The sequence below is a fragment of the Oncorhynchus mykiss genome, chromosome 30 (genome assembly GCF_013265735.2).
Source record: "Oncorhynchus mykiss isolate Arlee chromosome 30, USDA_OmykA_1.1, whole genome shotgun sequence".
In the NCBI taxonomy this organism is placed as follows: domain Eukaryota; kingdom Metazoa; phylum Chordata; class Actinopteri; order Salmoniformes; family Salmonidae; genus Oncorhynchus; species Oncorhynchus mykiss.
Window position 1 is genome coordinate 21425307 of NC_050570.1, and position 21245 is coordinate 21446551.

General features: G+C 39.3%; 1 protein-coding gene and 1 long non-coding RNA gene across 4 annotated transcripts in view; both read left to right on the forward strand.

The window, feature by feature from the left end:
* LOC110521547 overlaps positions 1 to 21245 on the forward strand; it is an 82878-nt gene that overhangs the window by 35261 nt on the left and 26372 nt on the right. For all 3 annotated transcript variants that reach the window (XR_002473162.2, XR_002473161.2, XR_002473160.2), the window contains exon 2: positions 14910 to 15159. This is a non-coding gene — a long non-coding RNA (uncharacterized LOC110521547). The remainder of the gene's footprint in view (positions 1 to 14909; positions 15160 to 21245) is intronic.
* On the forward strand, positions 18606 to 20931 carry LOC110521546 (transcription factor Sox-2). Its single transcript, XM_021599151.2, has one exon. The coding sequence runs from the start codon at positions 18919 to 18921 to the stop codon at positions 19864 to 19866; it is 948 nt and encodes a 315-aa protein (XP_021454826.1). The 5' UTR covers positions 18606 to 18918; the 3' UTR covers positions 19867 to 20931.

Below are 21245 nucleotides of genomic sequence, written 5' to 3' on the forward strand. Positions count from 1 at the left end.
TCATGGATATTATAGTTAATCATCTAGGCATGAGGTAGCCAGCAAGCTTCTTAGAATGGCATACCTTATTCAGGACTGGGTACAGTACCTTTGTTAGATGGAGAAATTAGCTTTGTGTATTAGCGCTGAAACAGTGTTTCGATGCCAGTCGTTCTCAGGTTGGCTATACTAAGGCCATATAAATCATTTTAGTAGAATTCCATAGGGTTCGACAACTATGATTATTATACAAATGATGAAGTAATTAAAATAACAGAATAACAATATTTCCTCTAATGGCATAGAAAAAAATACATTTGAAGAGAATACTTGAGTATGATCACATCAAACACACAGTTTATCAAACATAATCGAGTTGAGGAGCGAGAAGAAGAGATTGTACATACATTTATATTCTGTTCAGAAAAGGGTTAGTCCAACATTTGCCCAACTCTACATTTTCCATTTTCCAAAGTAAAAGGACAATGACCTGAAAAAGGATTTCAGTAGAAAATCCAAAGAAATCCTGAAATTACCAGAGGGCAAAAAAAATGGAGGTTATTGTGACCCGTGCATTAACACACTGTATGATTAAGTTAGTTTTTGTGTTCATAATGACTAGAGGCTAAGGAGTCAGAAGAGGGGGAAAAATCAATGTAAGAGTGCTGGAGATTAGCCTGACAAATTACATGCGCCTGGCTACTCCTTTGTACAGTATGGCCTCTATATTCTAAAGAAGACGCCACAAGATGGAGCTGCCAAATGGCGTATGGACTCCAAGATCATTTTTATTGATTTTGCACAAACGTCAATGGGGGTAATTGTGGGTAGTCCAGCGACCCTGCATGTTGGATGTATGTCAGGTCCTGACAGAGACAGACAGACAGCTGTCATTGTTCCTCTGTCCGGGCCATTCACACTCCCAGACACACTCACTTAGAAACAGGCCTCTTTTTTCATTTACATTATAACAAAGATGGATCTTGTGTCTTGGTCTACTAGTCAGTTCATTACTGCTAAAAGTGAGACAGATACTTTGACATTGTTTAAAATCAGCACCTGAAAATCTGAAGTGGTAGCTATAATCTGTAATGTGCACATGTTGAAGTGAAAAGTTATTATCAAAAAGACTCAAACATTTAATAGTGAACAATTTCAGCAATAAGAATTGAATGTCCGAAATGATATACACAGGAATTGACCATAAAGTGTAGCTAACTCTTGTTACATGCTATTAGTTACTAATTGATTATTAATGTGATGTAATAAAAACAAGGATTTAAGTAGATTACTTACAAGAACAGATCCAAGCTATACAGGAGCAGTATGTTTATGTTTTCCGCCAGCCTCAAGCTTACTCTTGATTGATATTCATCTAACAAATCTGCTTGTTGCGTCATAATGAAATGTGTGCGTGTAACGTGATAAGGGTTGGCAGCGTGGGATCATTTGATTCTATTAGCCTGCATCTGATGTACCACCGCGTTACATGGCAACGTTAAGCATAGCAGATGTTAACAGTGGGAGGTAAAGTGCTGACAGCTATAAGTGCTCTCTGGCAGTAGCACGTACACACACACACACGCACACAGACAGGCAGACAGACACACACAGGAAGGCAGATGTTGCATGCACTTGCCACAAGTTTCCCCCCTTCCTTTCTTTATGGCATTTAAAGTATCAGTACAGCACATTGGGATCTTTCCCATGGAGTTCCTGCCATTCCAAATGGTGAGAATGAATGTCATAGGCCTCCATAAGTCAAGGGCTCTCTTTGCTTTTCACAGACAGGCAAACGCCAGACTTATCTTCCCGTTGGCCACAGGCCTTTATGAGCTAGTTGTGAAATTCTACCACTAGTGTTTGAAGAAGGGGTAAGAAAGCTAAGGAACTGGGAAATGTGTGTCAAGTCACGGCTTGTCTGATGGTAGAGGCTACTGTGTCTCAGGTCTTTCTGGTGTTCTCACATTAGCTCCATGGTGTGATGTCTCTCTCTCTCTCTGGCTCTGGCTGTAGGCTACTACTGGACTCATATAGGATTGGAAAGGCAGGGTGGGCACTCATTCAACTCACTTCACATATGTTTGTCTCTATTTTCTTTGAATATGATTTCAAACTTAGTAAGATTTGTATTTCACATGTGAAAGTACATGTGGGGTGTGTGTGTGTGTGTGTGTGTGTGTGTGTGTGTGTGTGTGTGTGCGTGCGTGCGTGCGTGCGTGCGTGTGTGTGTGTGTGTTTGACTGTGTTCTTTTTAGAAAGTCAGGTGTGTCAGCCAATTCAGTCAGTATCAACTGGATGCTTTTGCTATGCTTCTTTATTGAGGTGTCTATAATAGCCAATGTAACTGTAAGAAAAACTGTGAAAACTGTACAGTTGAAGTCAGAAGTTTACATACACCTTAGCCAAACACATTTAAACACAGTTTTTCACAATTCCTGACATTTAATCCTAGTAAATATTCCCTGTCTTAGGTCAGTTAGGGTCACCACTTTATTTTAAGAATGTGAAATGTCAGAATAATAGGAGAGAGAATTATTTAAGCTTTTATTTCTTTCATCACATTCCCAGTGGGTCAGAAGTTTACATACACTTAATTAGTATTTGGTAGCATTGCCTTTAAATTGTTTAACTTGGGTCAACATTTTTGGGTAGCCTTCCACAAGCTTCCAACAATACGTTGGGTGAATTTTGGCCCATTCCTCCTGACAGAGCTTGTATAACTGTCAGGTTTGTAGGCCCCCTTGCTCGCACACGCTTTTTCAGCTCTGCCCACACATTTTCTATAGGATTGAGGTCAGGGCTTTGTGATGGCCACTCAAATACCTTGACTTTGTTGTCCTTAAGCCACAACTTTGGAAGTATGCTTGTGTAACAGTATAACTTTAGACCATCCCCTCGCCCATACCCGGGCACGAACCAGGGACCCTCTGCACACATCAACAACAGTCACCCACGAAGCATCGTTACCCATCGCTCCACAAAAGCCACGGCCCTTGCAGAGCAAGGGGAACTACTACTTCAAGGTCTCAGAGCAAGTGACGTCACCGATTGAAACGCTATTTAGTGCGCACCACCGCTAACTAAGCTAGCTGTTTCACATCTCTTACACTCACCCCCCTTTTGACCTCCTCCTTTTCCGCAGCAACCAGTGATCCGGGTCACGGCACCAATGTAACAGTATAACTTTAGACCGTCCCCTCGCCCATACCTGGGCGCGAACCAGGGACCCTCTGCACACATCAACAGTCACCCACAAAGCATCGTTACCCATCGCTCCACAAAATACCCAGCTCTTGCAGAGCAAGGGGAACCACTACTTCAAGGTCTCAGAGCAAGTGACGTCACCGATTGAAACGCTATTTAGCGCGCACCACCGCTAACTAGCTAGCAGTTTCACATCCATTACACTTGGGGTCATTGTCCATTTGGAAGACCCATTTGCGACCAAGCTTTAACTTCCTGACTGATGTCTTGAGATGTTGCTTTAATATATCCACATCATTTTCCTCCCTCATGATCCCATCTATTTTGTGAAGTGCACCAGTCCCTCCTGCAGCAACGCCTCCCCACAACATGATGCTGCCACCCCCGTGCTTCACGGTTGGGATAGTGTTCTTCGGCTTGCAAGCCTCCCCTTTTTTCCTCCAAACATAATTGTCATTATGGCCAAACAATTATATTTTTGTTTCATCAGACCAGAGGACATTTCTCCAAAAAGTACAAACTTTGTCCACATGTGAAGTTGCAAACCGTACGTACGTTCATCTCTAGGAGACAGAACGTGTCTCCTTCCTGAGCGGTATGATGGCTGCGAGGTCCCATGGGGTTTATACTTGTGTACTATTGTTTGTACAGATAAACGTGGTACCTTCAGGCATTTGTAAATTGCTCCCAAGGATGAACCAGACTTGTGGAGGTCTACAAAAAAAATTCTGGGTGTCTTGGCTGATTTCTTTTGATTTTCCCATGATGTCAAGCAAAGAAGCACTGTTTTTGAAGGTAGGCCTTGAGATACATCCACAGGTACACCTCCAATTGACTCAAATTATGTCAATTAGCCTATCAGAAGCTTCTAAAGCCATGACATAATTTTCTGGAATTTTCCAAGCTGTTTAAAGGCACAGTCAACTTAGTGTACGTAAACTTCTGACCCACTGGAATTGTGATACAGGGAATTATAAGTGAAATAATCTGTGAACAATTGTTGGAAAAATGACGTGTCATGCACAAAGTAGACATCCCAACCGACTTGCCAAAACTATAGTTTGTTAACAAAAAATTTGTGGAGTGGTTGAAAAACGAGTTTTAATGACTCCAACCTAAGTGTATGTAAACTTTCGACTTCAACTGTATGTCTTTCATTATTTATAACCTGAAATAAAAGTGTGTGCCCGAAGAAGTAACATTGTTCATGTCAGTAGATATATTTGGCAGAAATGGACATTTAAAAGAATGACAGTTGAAAGGACATTTGAGGGGCTGTCAAATTGAGCGTTATTTCTCTGAACATTTGTATTTCATAATTGAATTAAAGAATTTGCAGTAGATAAATAATAGTGAGCATTGGTATTTTTCCACAGATGGATACATAATGCCACTCAAGCTTCTCTCTTTGTCCAGCCACTTACCCAAAAACATGATTTTGTTTGTGTGTGTGCAGTAGCAAGGGAATGGTCTTCATTTTTACCAGATTCTCCCAGCTTTCACAAACTCCACCTCAAGATAGCCATTTAGACTAAAGCCCTGGATGGCCATCAAAACAAAGCTCTATCAAAGGCAGCTCAGCCCTGTCAGATGGTTGTCCAGCCTTGTGTGTCTGGAGCATACTTGTATCTGCATGCTCCTGGCCTAAAAGCAGCAGAGAGGCCAATCCTATCCCGGCCTGCGCTTAATGCTCCATGCCTGGCGCCAGCTAGGCCTGCCGACCAGGGTGAAGGGAGCCATGTCTGTGCCACCTAGGCTGCCTAGTGCCTTCCCACGCCCCGGCATCCTCCCTTGCAGCCGGGCGCCAGCCCCATCTCCCCAGGCTGTCTGGAGCTCTTCCCAAACGGATGGAGGATACGGTCAACAGCTTAGATGGATGCCACATTAGGTCCTGCTGGCCTGTGGAAATCCTACTGGAAAACTGTGCTGTGTTTTCATGGATGTGCTACGGATGTTGTGTTACATGGTTTATACAGTGGGCATCCAAAGTATTCACCCCCCTTGGATTTTTTCCTATTTTGTTGCATTACAAAGTGGGATTGAAATAGATTTATTTGTAAAACAAAATTGTCAATGATCTACAAAAAATACTCCATATTTTCTAAGTGCAAAGACAATTCTACAAATGTTAACAAATTAATACTGACTAAATAACTAAAATATAGTCAGTCATTGTATAAGTATTCACCCCCTTTGTTTAGGTGACATTATATTTGAATGACTACCTCTTCTTCTGCCCCCCACACATAAATCTTCTGTAAGATCCCTCAGTCTATTGAATTTCAAGCACAGATTCAACTACAAAGACCTGGGAGCTTTTCGAAAGCCTGTGATTGGTAGATGAGTAACAATAACAAATCAGACATTGAATATCTCTTTAAGCATGATCAGGTTAATAACTATGCTTTGGATTATGTGTTATAATTATGCTGTGGATGAAGATGGCGCTGCCCGTTTTACGGGTTCCTGACCAATTCTGTTATTTTCTGTGATTTTGTTTTACATAATATTTCCACAATTATTTCCTAAGACCAAAAACAGCTTATGGACATCAGAACAGCGATCACTAACCTTGGTTTGGATGAAGATTTCTCACTCAACGAGTCGGTAGCTGTGGACATACTACTCGTTCCTGACCAGGCCCTAATCCCCTGGACTCAAAAGAGGAAGAGACAAACAAACAGGCTCCTTGACGCGATTACGTCGGCGAGTAAAAGACAATGAAAATATAATTTACATCTAGCTGGTTTTTCTATGAGGTGTGTGTCTCTTTGTTAACAACACCTGTTGCACGATCGCTAATGTTAAGGAGGTCTCAAGGTTTTGCTCACCTGAGTTAGAATACCTCATGATAAGCTGTAGACCATACTATTTAGCTAAATAGTTTTCAGATAAAAACATGTGTAGCTGTCTGTTTACCACCACAAATGGATTATGGCACTAAGACTGCATTCAACAAGCTTTATAGGGCCATAAGCAAACAAGAAAATACAAATCCAGAAGCGGCCCTCCGAGTGGCCGGTGATTTTATTGCAGAAGAACGGAACTCTGTTTTACTAAAAACATTTACCAGCATGTCCCCTGTGCAACGAGAGGCAACAAGACTCAATCACCTTTACTCCACACACAGAAATGCAAACAAATCTCTCCCTCATACTGCATTTGGCAAATCTGACAATAACGCTATCATCCTGATTCCTGCTTACAAGCAAAAACTCAAACAGGAAGTACTAGTGACAATACGGAAGTGGTCCAATGAAGTGTATGCTAAGCTACAGGACTGGTTTTCTAGCACAGACTGGAAAGTGTTCCAAGGATTAATCCGATAACACCGAGGAGTTTAACACAGTCACCAGCTTCCTTAATAAGTGCATCGGTAGAGGTATATCAAGCCTTTTTTTTAAAAATATATACTCAAAGCTCCATTAACAGCTTTTTTAAACTACTCCTATAGAAATGGTAGTCTGTCAGGGACTCAGCAGGAAGGTCTGATTTCACTATTATTAAAACAATACCCAGATGACAAATATAAAAGGTCCAGTCCATTAAAAAAAACTGGAGGCATCTTACACTTCAATGTTCAAATGAAAAAATACTAGTGAAATACAGAGCACTCAGAATAAAAAATGTTTTACCAGGTATTTTTCATTCAGATCAGACAGATTTTTTTTACATGGACGATACGTTGGAGCACAACAACTACTAGAAATAATAGAACAACATGAAACATCTAAGAAGCCAGGCCTGGTATTCATAGCGGATTAGGAAAAGGCTGTCGATAAAGTAAGACTGGATTTTAAATATAAATGCCTAGTTTTTTTCCAATTTCGGTGAGTCTCTTATTCAATGGTTAAAATGAATGTACAACAACCCCAGGTGTAAAATAGTAAAAGTGGCTACTTCTCCAAAAGTTTTGAACTGTCAAGAGGAGTTAAACAAGAGTGTCCGCTGTCACCATATCTTTTCATTATGGCCAACGAAATGCTAGCTGTTAAAAATCAGATCAAATAACATTAGAGGATTGAAATCGAAGGCTTAAAAACGAAAGGTGTCCATGTATGCTGATGACTCATGTTTTATAATAAATCGGCAAGCTGGATCCCTGCAGCGTCTCATTGAAGATCTAGATAGGTTTTAGTCCAGAGAGGCTGGAAAAGTTAACCATGTTAGGCATCCCATATTACGTATTGGATCTTGAAAAAACACAGCTTTTACATAACCCTGCAGTTTACCTATAACATGGGCTGACGGTGAAGTAGACATACATGGTATTCATATCACAAAAGAAATAAATGAGCTCTCCACAATGAATTTCAATTGAAAATGAGTAAAAACAGACATGATCCTGCAAACATGAAGAGGTAAATACCAGTCTATTTATGGAAAAATGACACTGATTAACTCCTTAGTCATATCTCAGTTTACTCACTTGAAATCAAATTGTATTTGTCACATGCTTCGAATACAACAGTGGTAGACCTTACAGTGAAATGCTTACATCTCATTTACTTATGGTGCTGCCTACTGATGATTTGTTTTTCAAATCATATGAGCAAAAAATATTACGCTTTATCTGGGATGCTAAACCATACAAGATAAAGTGTGCCTATCTATATAATGAATATGAACTGGGTGGGCTGAGATTACTAAATATAAAAGCCCTAAACCTCTCTCAACAGTTTTACTTGAATCCAAAATGGTTCTCAAGTAGATTGCTAAGAAAAGCTCATCCCTTGTTTAAAAATGGCCTTTATGCCTTTGTGCAGATTGCCATGTCTCATTTTCAATGAATTGAACATGAAACCTTGTTCAAAGTACAGTACCAGTCAAAGGTTTGGACACACCTACTCATTCCAGGGTTTATCATTATTTTACTATTTTCTACTTTGTAAAATAATAGTGAAGACATCAAAACTATGAAATAACACATACGGAATCATGTAGCAACCAAAAATAAGTGTTAAACTAATCAAAATGTATTTTAGATTCTTCAAAGAAGCCACCATTTGTCTTCATGACAGCTTTGCATACTCTTGGCATTCTCTTAACCAGCTTTCTTCTTAATGCATTTGAGCCAATCAGTTGTTTTGTGACAAGGTAGGGGTGGTATACAGAAGATAGCCCTATTTGGTAAAAGACCAAGTCCATGTTATGGCAAGAACAGCTCAAATAAACAAAGAGAAATACTTTAAGACATGAAGGTCAGTCAATGCGGAACATTTCTAGAACTTTGAACAATTCTTCAAGTGCAGTCAGAAAAACCATAAAGCGCTACGATGAAACTGGACATTAGACCGGGGGAAATCTGTCCTTTTGTCTGATGAGTCCAAATTTGAGATTTTGGTTCCAGATGCAAAGTAGATGAACGGATGATCTGCGCATGTGTGGTTCCCACCGTGAAGCATGGAGGAGGAGGTGTGATGGTGTGGGGGTTCTTTGCTGGTGACACTAACTGTGATTTATTTAGAATTCAAGGCACACTTAACCAGCATGGCTAACACATCATTCTGCAGCAACACAATATCCCATCTGGTTTGCGCTTAGTGGGACTATCATTTGTTTTTCAACAGGACAATGACCCAACACACCTCCAGGCTGTGTAACGGTTATTTGACCAAGAAGGAGAGTGATGGAATGCTGCATCAGATTACCTGGCCTCCACAATCACCTGACCTCAACCCATTTGAGATGGCTTGGGATGAGTTGGACTGCAGAGTGAAGAAAAAGCAGCCAACAAGTGCTCTGCATATGTGGGAACGCCTTCAAAACGGTTGGAAAAGCATTCCAGGTGGAACTGGTTGAGAGAATGCCAAGCATGTTCAACGCTGTCATCAAGGCAAAGGGTGGCTACTTTTAAGAATCTAAAATCTACTTTGTGCTTTTCAGCTAACCACCACACTATGGTGTTTGGCCTGATCACCGGCGACAATGAGACAGCCTATAGGGAGGAGATCAGTGACCTGGCAGTGCGGTACTAGGACAACAACCTCTCCCTCAATGTCAGCAAGAAAAAGGAGCTGCTCTTGGACTACAGGAGACCTATATACAGTGCCTTGCGAAAGTATTCGGCCCCCTTGAACTTTGCGACCTTTTGCCACATTTCAGGCGTCAAACATAAAGATATAAAACTGTCTTTTTTTGTGAAGAATCAACAACAAGTAGGACACAATCATGAAGTGGAACGACATTTATTGGATATTTCAAACTTTTTTAACAAATCATAAACTGAAAAATTGGGCGTGCAAAATTATTCAGCCCCTTTACTTTCAGTGCAGCAAACTCTCTCTAGAAGTTCAGTGAGGATCTCTGAATGATCCAATGTTGACCTAAATGACTAATGATTATAAATACAATCCACCTGTGTGTAATCAAGTCTCCGTATAAATGCACCTGCACTGTGATAGTCTCAGAGGTCCGTTAAAAGCGCAGAGAGCATCATGAAGAACAAGGAACATACCAGGCAGGTCCGAGATACTGTTGTGAAGAAGTTTAAAGCCGGATTTGGATACAAAAAGATTTCCCAAGCTTTAAACATCCCAAGGAGCACTGTGCAAGTGATAATATTGAGATGGAAGGAGTATCAGACCACTGCAAATCTACCAAGACCTGGCCGTCCCTCTAAACTTTCAGCTCATACAAGGAGAAGACTGATCAGAGATGCAGCCAAGAGGCCCATGATCACTCTGGATGAACTGCAGAGATCTACAGCTGAGGTGGGAGACTCTGTCCATAGGACAACAATCAGTCGTATATTGCACAAATCTGGCCTTTATGGAAGAGTGGCAAGAAGAAAGCCATTTCTTAAAGATATCCATAAAAAGTGCCGTTTAAAGTTTGCCACAAGCCACCTGGGAGACACACCGAACATGTGGAAGAAGGTGCTCTGGTCAGATTAAACCAAAATTGAACTTTTTGGCAACAATGCAAAACGTTATGTTTGGCGTAAAAGCAACACAGCTGAACACACCATCGCCACTGTCAAACATGGTGGTGGCAGCATCATGGTTTGGGCCTGCTTTTCTTCAGCAGGGACAGGGAAGATGGTTAAAATTGATGGGAAGATGGATGGAGCCAAATACAGGACCATTCTGGAAGAAAACCTGATGGAGTCTGCAAAAGACCTGAGACTGGGACGGAGATTTGTCTTCCAACAAGACAATGATCCAAAACATAAAGCAAAATTTACAATGGAATGGTTCAACAATTAATATATCCAGGTGTTAGAATGGCCTAGTCAAAGTCCAGACCTGAATCCAATCGAGAATATGTGGAAAGAACTGAAAACTGCTGTTCACAAATGCTCTCCATCCAACCTCACTGAGCTCGAGCTGTTTTGCAAGGAGGAATGGGAAAAAAAATCAGTCTCTCGATGTGCAAAACTGATAGAGACATACCCCAAGCGACTTCCAGCTGTAATCGCAGCAAAAGGTGGCGCTACAAAGTATTAACTTAAGGGGGCTGAATAATTTTGCACGCCCAATTTTTCAGTTTTTGATTTGTTAAAAAAGTTTGAAATATCCAATAAATGTCGTTCCACTTCATGATTGTGTCCCACTTGTTGTTGATTCTTCACAAAATACAGTTTTATATCTTTATGTTTGAAGCCTGAAATGTGGCAAAAGGTCGCAAAGTTCAAGGGGGCCGAATACTTTCGCAAGGCACTGTATATAGCCAAGTTAACATTACTCATTGTGTATTTATTCCTCGTCTTATTATTTTTCTATAATTGTTCTCTTTATGCTTTGTTGGGAAGCATTTCACTGTTAGTCTACCCCTGTTGTTTACGAAGCATTTGACAAATAAAATGTAATTAAACCACCCAGACACAACAAAGATATAGTCGTCCTTCTGAAGTGAGCTGCCGGACAGGAAGGGAACTGCTCAGGGATGTCACCATGATCTAAAACTCCATTGCAAGACTTAAATTGCTGTCTAGCCATGACCCCCAACACCTTGACAGAACTTGAAGTTTGAAAAGCATAATGGGCAAATATTGCACCATCCAGGTGTGCAATGTTCTTAGCGACTAACCCGAGAAGACTCACAGCTGTATTCGCAGCCAAAGGGGTTTCTAACAACATGTACTCACTCAGGGGCATGAAAACATATGTAATCCAGGTATATTACTGTTTAATGTTGCTAATTTTTTGAGAGTATTATTGGAATTTGTTTTCCGCTGACATTAGTGTTTTGTGTTGACAAAAAATTCAAATTAAATTCATTTTAATACCACTTTGTAACACAACAAAATGTGTCAATACTTGTCATAATGAACAAACTAATCATTCAAAATAAGCCCATTAATTCTGCCTTGTATTGGTTCATCTGAAGTACCTTCCCATTCCCTTCTATAGTGAGATAAAAATGTGTTGATGATTCAATTAAAATATTCAATTTCCTACACATCTTGATTTTCTTCCGCCTGTCCCATTAATGTGTTTTTTTTTGCTGCTGCTGAAAATATGTATGTGATATCTGTGGGGGGAAAATGAATAGCTTGTTTAAAGATGTGGGATTGTACAGTAGCTTCCACCAGTCTAGTGTCTACTCTCTTCTACTGTACTTTGCTTGGTATCTCTTTCTGTGTGACGATGTGGCCAGCATCTAAAAGGTATCATTCTATGCTGCCTTGGGTGTCTTGGTTTGTCACTAAATTACTCGCCACACATAATTACAGAGGATGAGGTGAACGCCTCGTTTCTCTTTGTTATATGCTAAGCAGTCAGCAATCTCAAACAAAAGGGCCCTGGCTCTGGAAACTATAGGATTTGCTGCTGGGATTATAGTCTCATGGATAATGATGTGTGGTCAGCAGAAGCAAAGCTTCATTTTAATTCAAATTGGCCAGTAAACAAACCCATTGGTATGTCTGATGGTAAGAGTAACTGTCTAGTAAGCGCTGTGGTAGAGTATCGCCATTTAGCTGGATCTATTATGTATGTTTTACAGTGGAGGTCTTCTGTTATCTGATGGGACCCGCCACCTATTTGCTATTGTTGCTACATGGCTGTTTTCCACGTGGGGCATCTCTCTTACTATTTTTACTGGTAGGCAGGTTCAAGCCAGTTCAACTCTATTGTCTATTGATTTACACTGTCTATGTACTCTGTGTCACGTAGCTGTAAGATGGGATATGAAAATGCTAGTAGCCTGCATAATTCTGTTGAGATTGTTTGAAATTGCATAGGTATCGCATTGGCTTCCATACCTGGGAAAATACAGATTATCAGATAATATGACTGGACAGTGCAAGTCATGACAATTCACATAAGTATCACACATCTTGGCTGAGTTAATAGGATTATGTCAGCATTCATAATGCTTATGACTATTATTACAGTCTGTCACAGCATATTATGACAAGTGTTTTGTCACTCAGTCATTACTGTGCTATGCATTAGAGCACTCCCAGTGAATACTTACCAGGCTGAGTTATATAGGCATATAGTGTATGTCAGTGGTTTATGGCAGAGGGGTGTGTTAGGTGGGTTTACTTTGTGCGTGGGTGGGTGGGTGGGTGGGTGGATGCCCAGTTATATATGAATGCCCAGCTTTACATCTGAAATGTGTTAGCATTCTGTGATGCTCAAAACACTTCTAAGTGAACTCTCTCAGACATACTGCTATTAGACTCTGCCTGGAAAACAATGAGCTGTTGCATTGAATCATTTCTCTCTCAATGTAGTTTTAATTCAAATCATCCAAAGACGTCCATTGTACAACTCATTTGACTTTTATCTTTATTTTATTTCACCTTTATTTAACCAGGTAGGCCAGTGGAGAACAAGTTCTCATTTACAACTGTGACCTGGCCAAGATAAAGCAAAGCAGTGCAACACAAACAGCAGCACAGAGTTACACATGGAATAAACAAACATACAGTCAATAACACAATAGAATAGTCTATATACAGTGTGTGCAAATGAAGTAAGATTAGGGAGGTAAAGGCAATAAATAGGCCATAGTGGCGAAATAATAAAAAATGTAGCAACTAGAGTGATAAATGTGCAGAAGATGAATGTGCAAGTAGAGATACTGGGGTGCAAAGGAGCAAAATAAATATTTAAAAAAATCTAATTTGGAGATAAAAAGTTAATACTGTGATCTGTGGCAAAACATATTACTAACAGTAAATCTGTTAATCCTCTTGACAATAATACTCAAATACTCAAGATCATTTTCCTTGACTCTCAATTGAGAGGAAGGAAAGTGGATTGATAGTGAGTTTTGAGAAAACCATGAAACATTTTCAGATTACTGTTGGCTGCACTGATTTAAAACAAGGTGCAGGCAGCCAAACATTTTGTCACTCAACTCCTCCATAATATTCCTATTACCCGAGAACTGTTTTTGTTGTTGTTATTAGACATCCCCTTCATAATCTGTTCATCTCCCTCCATTTTTTGGGTGCACCTTGCAAGCTAATTAACGGATAGAATTTTGATTGAAGTCATTATTGCTCACACCTTTGCAGCAGCACCTCAGAGATTAACAGTGAACCGTGTTCTATGAGAAGACAAAAACCTTGCTGTCACTGGAGTGGATTACTGTCTGTATAGACCTATAGGAAGGTAGAGGAAGCCAGTAATTCCTATAGAAAAGTAGACAAAGTAGAGCCACTGACTAACAACTTTCCCGCTGAGACCTTTTGTCTTCAGATTCCCATTTTCTCTTCCAGCTCCCTGACAGGACTGATAAAGACCTTGAGTCAGGCCAAAGCCAAAGCTTAGGTGACATGGAGAGTAAATTCAGCCCTAATGATTGGTGATATGCAATATGTTTTCTTTGGCTAAACGTCTGTGCTTTGTAACTCCTAAAGCACTTCATTGATTACCCATAGCTTAATTACAAATGGCATCAGCTGCAGATTGAATACGTTACTTTAAATGGCTATTGAGAAACCTTATGCTCCCTGAATGCGATATTCAATCATCTCACTTAACTAAAAAAAGAATAATGCTTTGTGAAATCCATGGTAACAATACTATTGAGATTTTAAACCCATGTTATATGAAACTTTTAAGCTTGATTCAAAATCCGTAACCACAGTTCCTATTATCATAGTCTATTGTAGCCTCTCTCTCCAAAAAAGTGTCTCTCTGGTCTGCTTTCTCTCCAGTTTAAGGATTCAGCTTATGAATGATCATTTTGGGGAATTGTTGATAATAATAATAATAAAAAATATGTATTACTATGATAATATTATTAATAATAATGTTCATCACCAACCTATAGCGAACATTTTGTTCAACCAATGCCAGCTTCTCTTGACATTGCAGTGAAGCCTACTTTCTGCAAACGAAAAAAATCTTTATCAAATCCCCATTCTATGCCTTTCAATAATAAACCAAGCCCATTACCTCACGGCAGCTTTTGTTTGCCCTATACAAGAGAGAACAAAATTGTTATTCAGGAGAACGCTTTAGATTTGTATTGTGGGTAGAATTCACAAAGAGCAGAGTTATTGTATTAAAAAGAACCATCTGTATCAGAAACAATGGCTTCAAATTATCTCTGAATACACACTGGAAAAAATATAAAGCTTTCCCTTCTCATTATGTGGGGTGGTTGTAGTGGTGGTGGTGGTGGGGGTGGGGGGGGGGGGGGGGGGGGTGAAGCAGACTTGGTATAACTGACTTTTGTTGTTCTTGATGCATTCTTCTCTTTTTAAATCGGCCCCTTTTCAGATTGTGTGTAGCCATAAACGGCTTTTCTTGTTACAGGGGTAGCGAGCAAAACACCAGCGTTCAGCGAGCAGCTTGAACGGTGGCACGCTGAAGTAAGAGCACTGGCTTTTGGAAAAACCTGCGGACTACCGGGCGAGCAAAGAGAGAGAGACAGCCTACCGCTGTGTCGGTCGAGCAGAGAGCGGGATCTCCGGCGGCTGAAGAGTGGTTCTTGAATCGGCCAGATACTGTTCCATCCTCTTTTCTGCCAATCAAGCAAAGATGAGGACAACACCCAAACTGGCACGTAAGTAGCATTACAGTCGAGAGTGGTCCGGGGACAGTGAAAAGCAGGCTGCGCCTATATGCAGTGCACTGCAGTGTGATAGAGTATCGCGTTATGAGCTTCAGTGGTTCGTAGGTTATTTTCCCATTGGGTACTCGGACATAATTTAAAGCTTGCTCAACACTCGCAAACATTAGATTTCAAGTAGATTTATATTATAAATATCCATCATGTACGCGTTTAGTGGTTTGTTTTGTTTTTGTAATGGCTTTGTTTGTTTTGTTGACTACTGTTTGAGAATTGTCCCATTATGTATTTTTTTTAAAACATTTTGTTACACAATTGTCCTCATTCTTCAGCAGTAGTAGCCTAATATTTGACCTTTAAACACTGTTCTTAATCTTTTTTCAAGATGTATTGATTTGGCCTTGATCTGGGCTACTTGAGAGTAGGCTGTCAACCAAATATTGAAACATCACACTTGTCAAATGAAATGTTTAATATGTATTAATCCATTTCTGAGTTTATACTGATTTATAGTTTGAAGTTAAAGAGCAATATAGCAAATTAGAGAACAGAAATGTTTGTGGGTAGAGTTAAGTTAGTATAACTATATTAGGTTTAAAATTGCACTCTTTAACCATCCACTCTCCCTTTTCCTTGGGTGTTTCATAGGCTACATGTATTGAGTGCTTATAAATTAATATTTTCTTTGGTGCAGGCCTACTGCTCTCCAATCACTAGCACGACACCTAGTGGACAATAATATAAAATGTCGAGATTCATCATGGTTATTTTCTGTCATTTTTCTTACCATGAAGTCTCTCTCTATCTCTCTGTCTCTCTGAGAAAAGTAAGGAGCTGTTTAAAAAGTAAATCCATTGATTAAATAAACATATTACATCCAATTAGTAATATCAGTGCTGGTTATGTTGGATTATATTCAGTAAATATGGATATTTTAGGACTTTAGTGTGATTAAAGATATAATGAGTTAGGCTATAGGCAATAGGGTTTTTATGGGATATATATTGAGGCAGGCCTAAGGGTTATTATGGGAGGTATATTGAGTAAGGCCATAGGCCTAAGGGTTATTATGGCAGACATGGTTTTATATCGAGTCAGATGTCCATTTTGAAAGGGAGAAAAAAAGGATTAAATTTTCCAGAAGGGTGGGCTATAGGCTTTTAAAAAACAATATTTAACAGATTCCCTCTAAGATATTTTCACACTCATTATGTTCAAGAGTTGATAGGAATGGGCCTGCATTTAATGAGAAACAATGTGTTTTTATTAAAAAGTTAATTTGCTATGAATTACAGTGTTTTTCTTTCTAGTTTGTACATGAATAAAATAGCCTATAAATGTGTTATTATTGATTTTGCTCAGTCGAGCCTTCTTTAAAAATATGTTTGTTTTATGGTGCAAATAGTACTGGTTTTGGTCTATCGAGTGGTCAAACGGTGTTTCCCGCAAATCGGTTAGTTGTCGAATAGTTTGCTAATTGCAAATGCAGGGACATTCCTGTTAAGGATTCTTAAAGATGTTGCAGACTCCCCGCTGTTGCTTTTCCCATTATCGTAAACAGATTACATACAAATAGCGGGGAAAACACTCGAACGCAGAAAGAGAAGCGGCTATTTCTGACTGTTGTATCTCCACATCTCACCCAATTCCTCAAAAGTGAAACCGTTTGAATATGGTGGTAATAAACTCTTTACCAGTTTGTATATCATTCAAATAGGTATTGATGTTTTGTTTAATAACATGTACAAAATAGGCATAGGCTATAATTATTATATTAATAGTATAGGCTGGACGTTGTAGATTTAAAACTTTATCTCGCTCAAAACTGTGTCCAAAAAATACAATATATTCAGTATCAAGTTTCTCAATAGATGTATGTAGGCGATAGGCCTATTTGATGCTTTTCCAACATTTCCAGCATAATTTGCCAACTGTTTTACCATAAGCGTGAATGTTTTGAAAATAAATTAGCCTTCTAAACCTGTAGTTGGTATACAAGTTATATTATTAGGCTACAGCGCACAACAGAACAAACTAACATAAGCCATAATAGTGTTCCATGACACCTTTTAGGTTTATACGTTCATAAAGGTTATTTGCTATTGTCCCTTTCGCCAGCAGACGGCGCTAATGGCATGTTACAACGGGCTTCGTGTGGCTGATACAACCTTTTGGAACAATTATTATTATTTGTTTTAACCTTTATATAACTAGGCAAGTCAGTTGGAACTATCCTATATGTGAATTAATATGCATAAACACGTGCTTTTACTGAACACATATTAGGCGTGTTAGTGTATTTTCGCTGTTCATGCTCCATCAGCTTTTGTAGCTCACAGTAATCTAAATTATCCATCAGATATGCCTATAAAACATTGTCCAAGCCTATTTTCCAATGCCAATTGTTGATGTTATAAATGGAAAATCTATGGACAAAAATGCCTGTTATATTGGCCTATCGTTGAAGTGGTGACCCCTCTTGGTCATATTGTTTGTGAAAACTTTTTGTATTATATAATTTTTTGTCTTGTGACGAAGTGAATTTCAACAAAAAAGATCTTAACGGAATGTAGTCATGCTTTTGTTCGGGCTGATGTACTGACAACACTCGAAACAAAACTAATTATTTGTGATGGGCATGTCTGTTTTCTGTTGGCATTCAACTTCAGTTGAATTGAAGCTCATCCATTTAAACAATGGGGAAACAGCTAAGATTACCTATCCGCTTTTCAGTGCAAAAACCGAGCTGAACTTGCTGATCGATTTCTTAACTCAAAACACTTATATTAATGTAATGGTATTGCTACACATCGCCTAATTACTTATAACGAATTATCACCCGTATTGCTAATAGCTTACTACAACTAGACTACTACTTTCACAACTATTTCTTCAACTGTCACTCTAGGCCTACTGATAAAGAAGTGATTATTATAAGCAAAGGCTAGGATATTTGTATGTGCACGTTTTGATTTATGCTCCATTTGCTTTTGCCTCTGTTTTGTCGTTGAACATTAAAAAAAATCACTATATAGCCGAAATAGCTATCTTGATCTAAAGACACATTGAACATTTGATTCAGTGAAGATGAAATACCGAATGAAGTTTGAAATGTTATGTATTATGCTTCCAAATAACGTTTGAACCAGTTTAAAAATGGTAGCCTATAAAAGTTTAAAAAGCTGAATTGGTCCGATATGCTGTTTACTTAACAACATAAATGTATCCTACTGTATAAGTTCTGGAGCTTGTGTTCCTCGATTTTCAGTAGGAAGCACTTAAAGTTTGCCATCCTAGTGTAATGTTCCCACTTTAAGCACTTGGAATAATACATATATAGCTTCTATTGGTTGATAACCGCAGCTTCTGCCTCAGTGCTCCACCACTGACCGCGAGTAACCCCGCCCCTTTATGATAAATAAAAGACACAATCCTGGCCGAGGGAACAGTCGCTCTGTGATTGGTCAGGTAAAAAGGCATTTATTCCCTGACAGCACTCATCCCATGAATGGTTGTCTATTAACTTGTTCAAAAAGTATCCGGAGTTGTCAAGGCTCTGGCGAAGAGGGAAAAGTAGTTTGTTGTTTCTTTGAGACCAAGAGAGAAGTTTTTGGACACAACAGGACCTACTGGCTGAAGGCAAAAAGACGTTTACTATTTCTGCAAAGTTACTGAAAACGACAAGGTAACTCCAGCTACCTTTGTGTTGGACTTTTTTAATTGGTCGGCAAGTTTAATAAAAATCTGTTTATAATGTATAACATGATGGAAACTGAACTGAAACCAACCGCACCCCAGACAAATTCTGGGGTTACGGGGAATTCAAATGCATCTGGAAACAACCTGAAAAACAGTCCGGACCGAGTCAAGAGACCCATGAATGCCTTCATGGTTTGGTCGAGGGGACAACGAAGAAAGATGGCACAGGAAAACCCCAAAATGCACAATTCGGAAATAAGCAAAAGACTTGGGGCCGAGTGGAAGCTTCTATCCGAGAGCGAAAAGCGACCTTTCATTGACGAAGCGAAGCGTCTCCGGGCTCTCCACATGAAGGAACATCCGGATTACAAATACAGACCCCGGAGGAAAACCAAGACCCTGATGAAGAAGGACAAGTATACTCTGCCAGGTGGACTTCTTGCGACAGGCGGCAATGCCATGGGCGCTGGAGTGGGTGTAGGGGGAGGCTTGGGCGGTGGGGTTAATCAAAGGATGGACAGTTACGCACATATGAACGGCTGGACCAATGGAGGTTATGGCATGATGCAGGAGCAGCTTGGTTATGGGCAGCACCCTGGTTTAAACGCTCACAACACCGCACAGATGCAGCAAATGCACCGCTATGACATGAGCGCACTTCAGTACAACTCCATGACAAACTCCCAGACCTACATGAACGGATCACCCACGTATAGCATGTCATACTCACAGCAGAGCACTCCTGGAATGACTCTGGGCTCCATGGGTTCGGTGGTCAAGTCAGAGTCCAGTTGCAGTCCCCCCATAGTCACGTCTTCGTCTCACTCAAGGGGTGCTCCGTGTCAGACTGGAGACCTACGGGACATGATCAGTATGTATTTACCGGGTGCTGAGGTGCCGGAGCAAACTGCCCAAAGCAGACTCCATATGTCCCAACATTACCAGAGCGCACCTGTACCAGGCACGACGATTAATGGCACACTCCCACTATCACATATGTAAATAAACTTTAATAAGAGAAACTGGACTACTATGGACTATTTTTGTACAGACATTTTTGGGTGGTAAAAGTTGTACAGAACTCAAGGAAATAACTTTTTCTATAAAGTTTTTCAATGGTGTATGAGTTTGGAAAGTAGAAAGTGGGAGAGTCTCAATCAGATGTTTTATTACTGCAATCACCTTTTGTACAGTATTTATATATAAAAAAACATAACAATCAGATGTAATTTTTGTAAACTACAAGAGGTTACATTTTTATAAACCGAAATTCTGCAGAAAAGACAATGGCAGAATTGAAATTGAGTTCAAGATACTCCTAAAACTGCAAACATTGGAATAGCGGAAGTAGGCCTATAAGCAAAGCAGGTAAATGTTTCTCCTCAAGGTTCATTAGTACTAAACCATTTTAATTTCTTTAAAAAAAATAAGAATAAGCAGAAACCTTTCCTTACAGGTTAAGCATAATTGTTAATTTATATTTTGTCTCCCACTTTTCATCTGTTAGAGGTATGAAGTTTGTGTTCCTTATTTTCTAATGATTTGTACAATTGATGTATATTTACTGTGATATTTTAAGTTTTTATTTCAACATTTCATTCCCGTAGTTGTATTTTAAAATGTGGTCTGTACGCAGCAGCCAACACTCCATGTACATATATTCGAACTAATTTCATCATTATAACAGTTACAATTTCAGCGAAGTTTTTTCAATATGCAGTTTGAAATGAATAAATTTTTGAAATTTGGATACTTGAAATTGTATGAGTTTTGATTTTATTTATCATTTGATTAATTAGATAAGATTGTCATCCTCGCTCAATTTGTTGTGGATTGTCCATGTTTTGTATTGCATTTATGTTATTCATGTTGCATCAGTATTTATTCATCACATCATATGTCAGAACTTGATAGACCTTAATATTCTGTCATGTTTTTTTTTTTTTTACAATCCAAGGACACACAGGAATATAGCCTAATTAAGTTATTATAACATGCTAAGTCTTAAATCATATCTCATCAGAAATATCAACAAAAAATAAATCAAACCACATCATTTTGTGCGTACATGTGTGTATGCGTCTGTGCATCTGTGTCTAAGAACACGTGTGCATGCCTGTTTCTTTGTCATGTTAAGTCTTCAGATGATTTAGACTCAGTTTAACGACGTTTTTAATTTTTTTGTGAAATGAGCTATGGAGCTAAGGATTAAGAAGGACAACCGCGTGCGAAAGTTTGTTGCCTCAAACCCTATGCTTTGCGTGTAAGATCATTCGCTCAAAATGTTGAAGATTCTCTCCAGGTAGTCGTTCATTTTATATTTTTCTTTAATCAATACACACATCATTTGATTTATTTTATAATTCTAATTGAGAACCGGT

Coding starts and splice junctions, on each gene's coding strand:
- LOC110521546 (XM_021599151.2), top strand. CDS start 18,919: ATGTATAACATGATGGAAACTGAACTGAAACCAACCGCACCCCAGACA.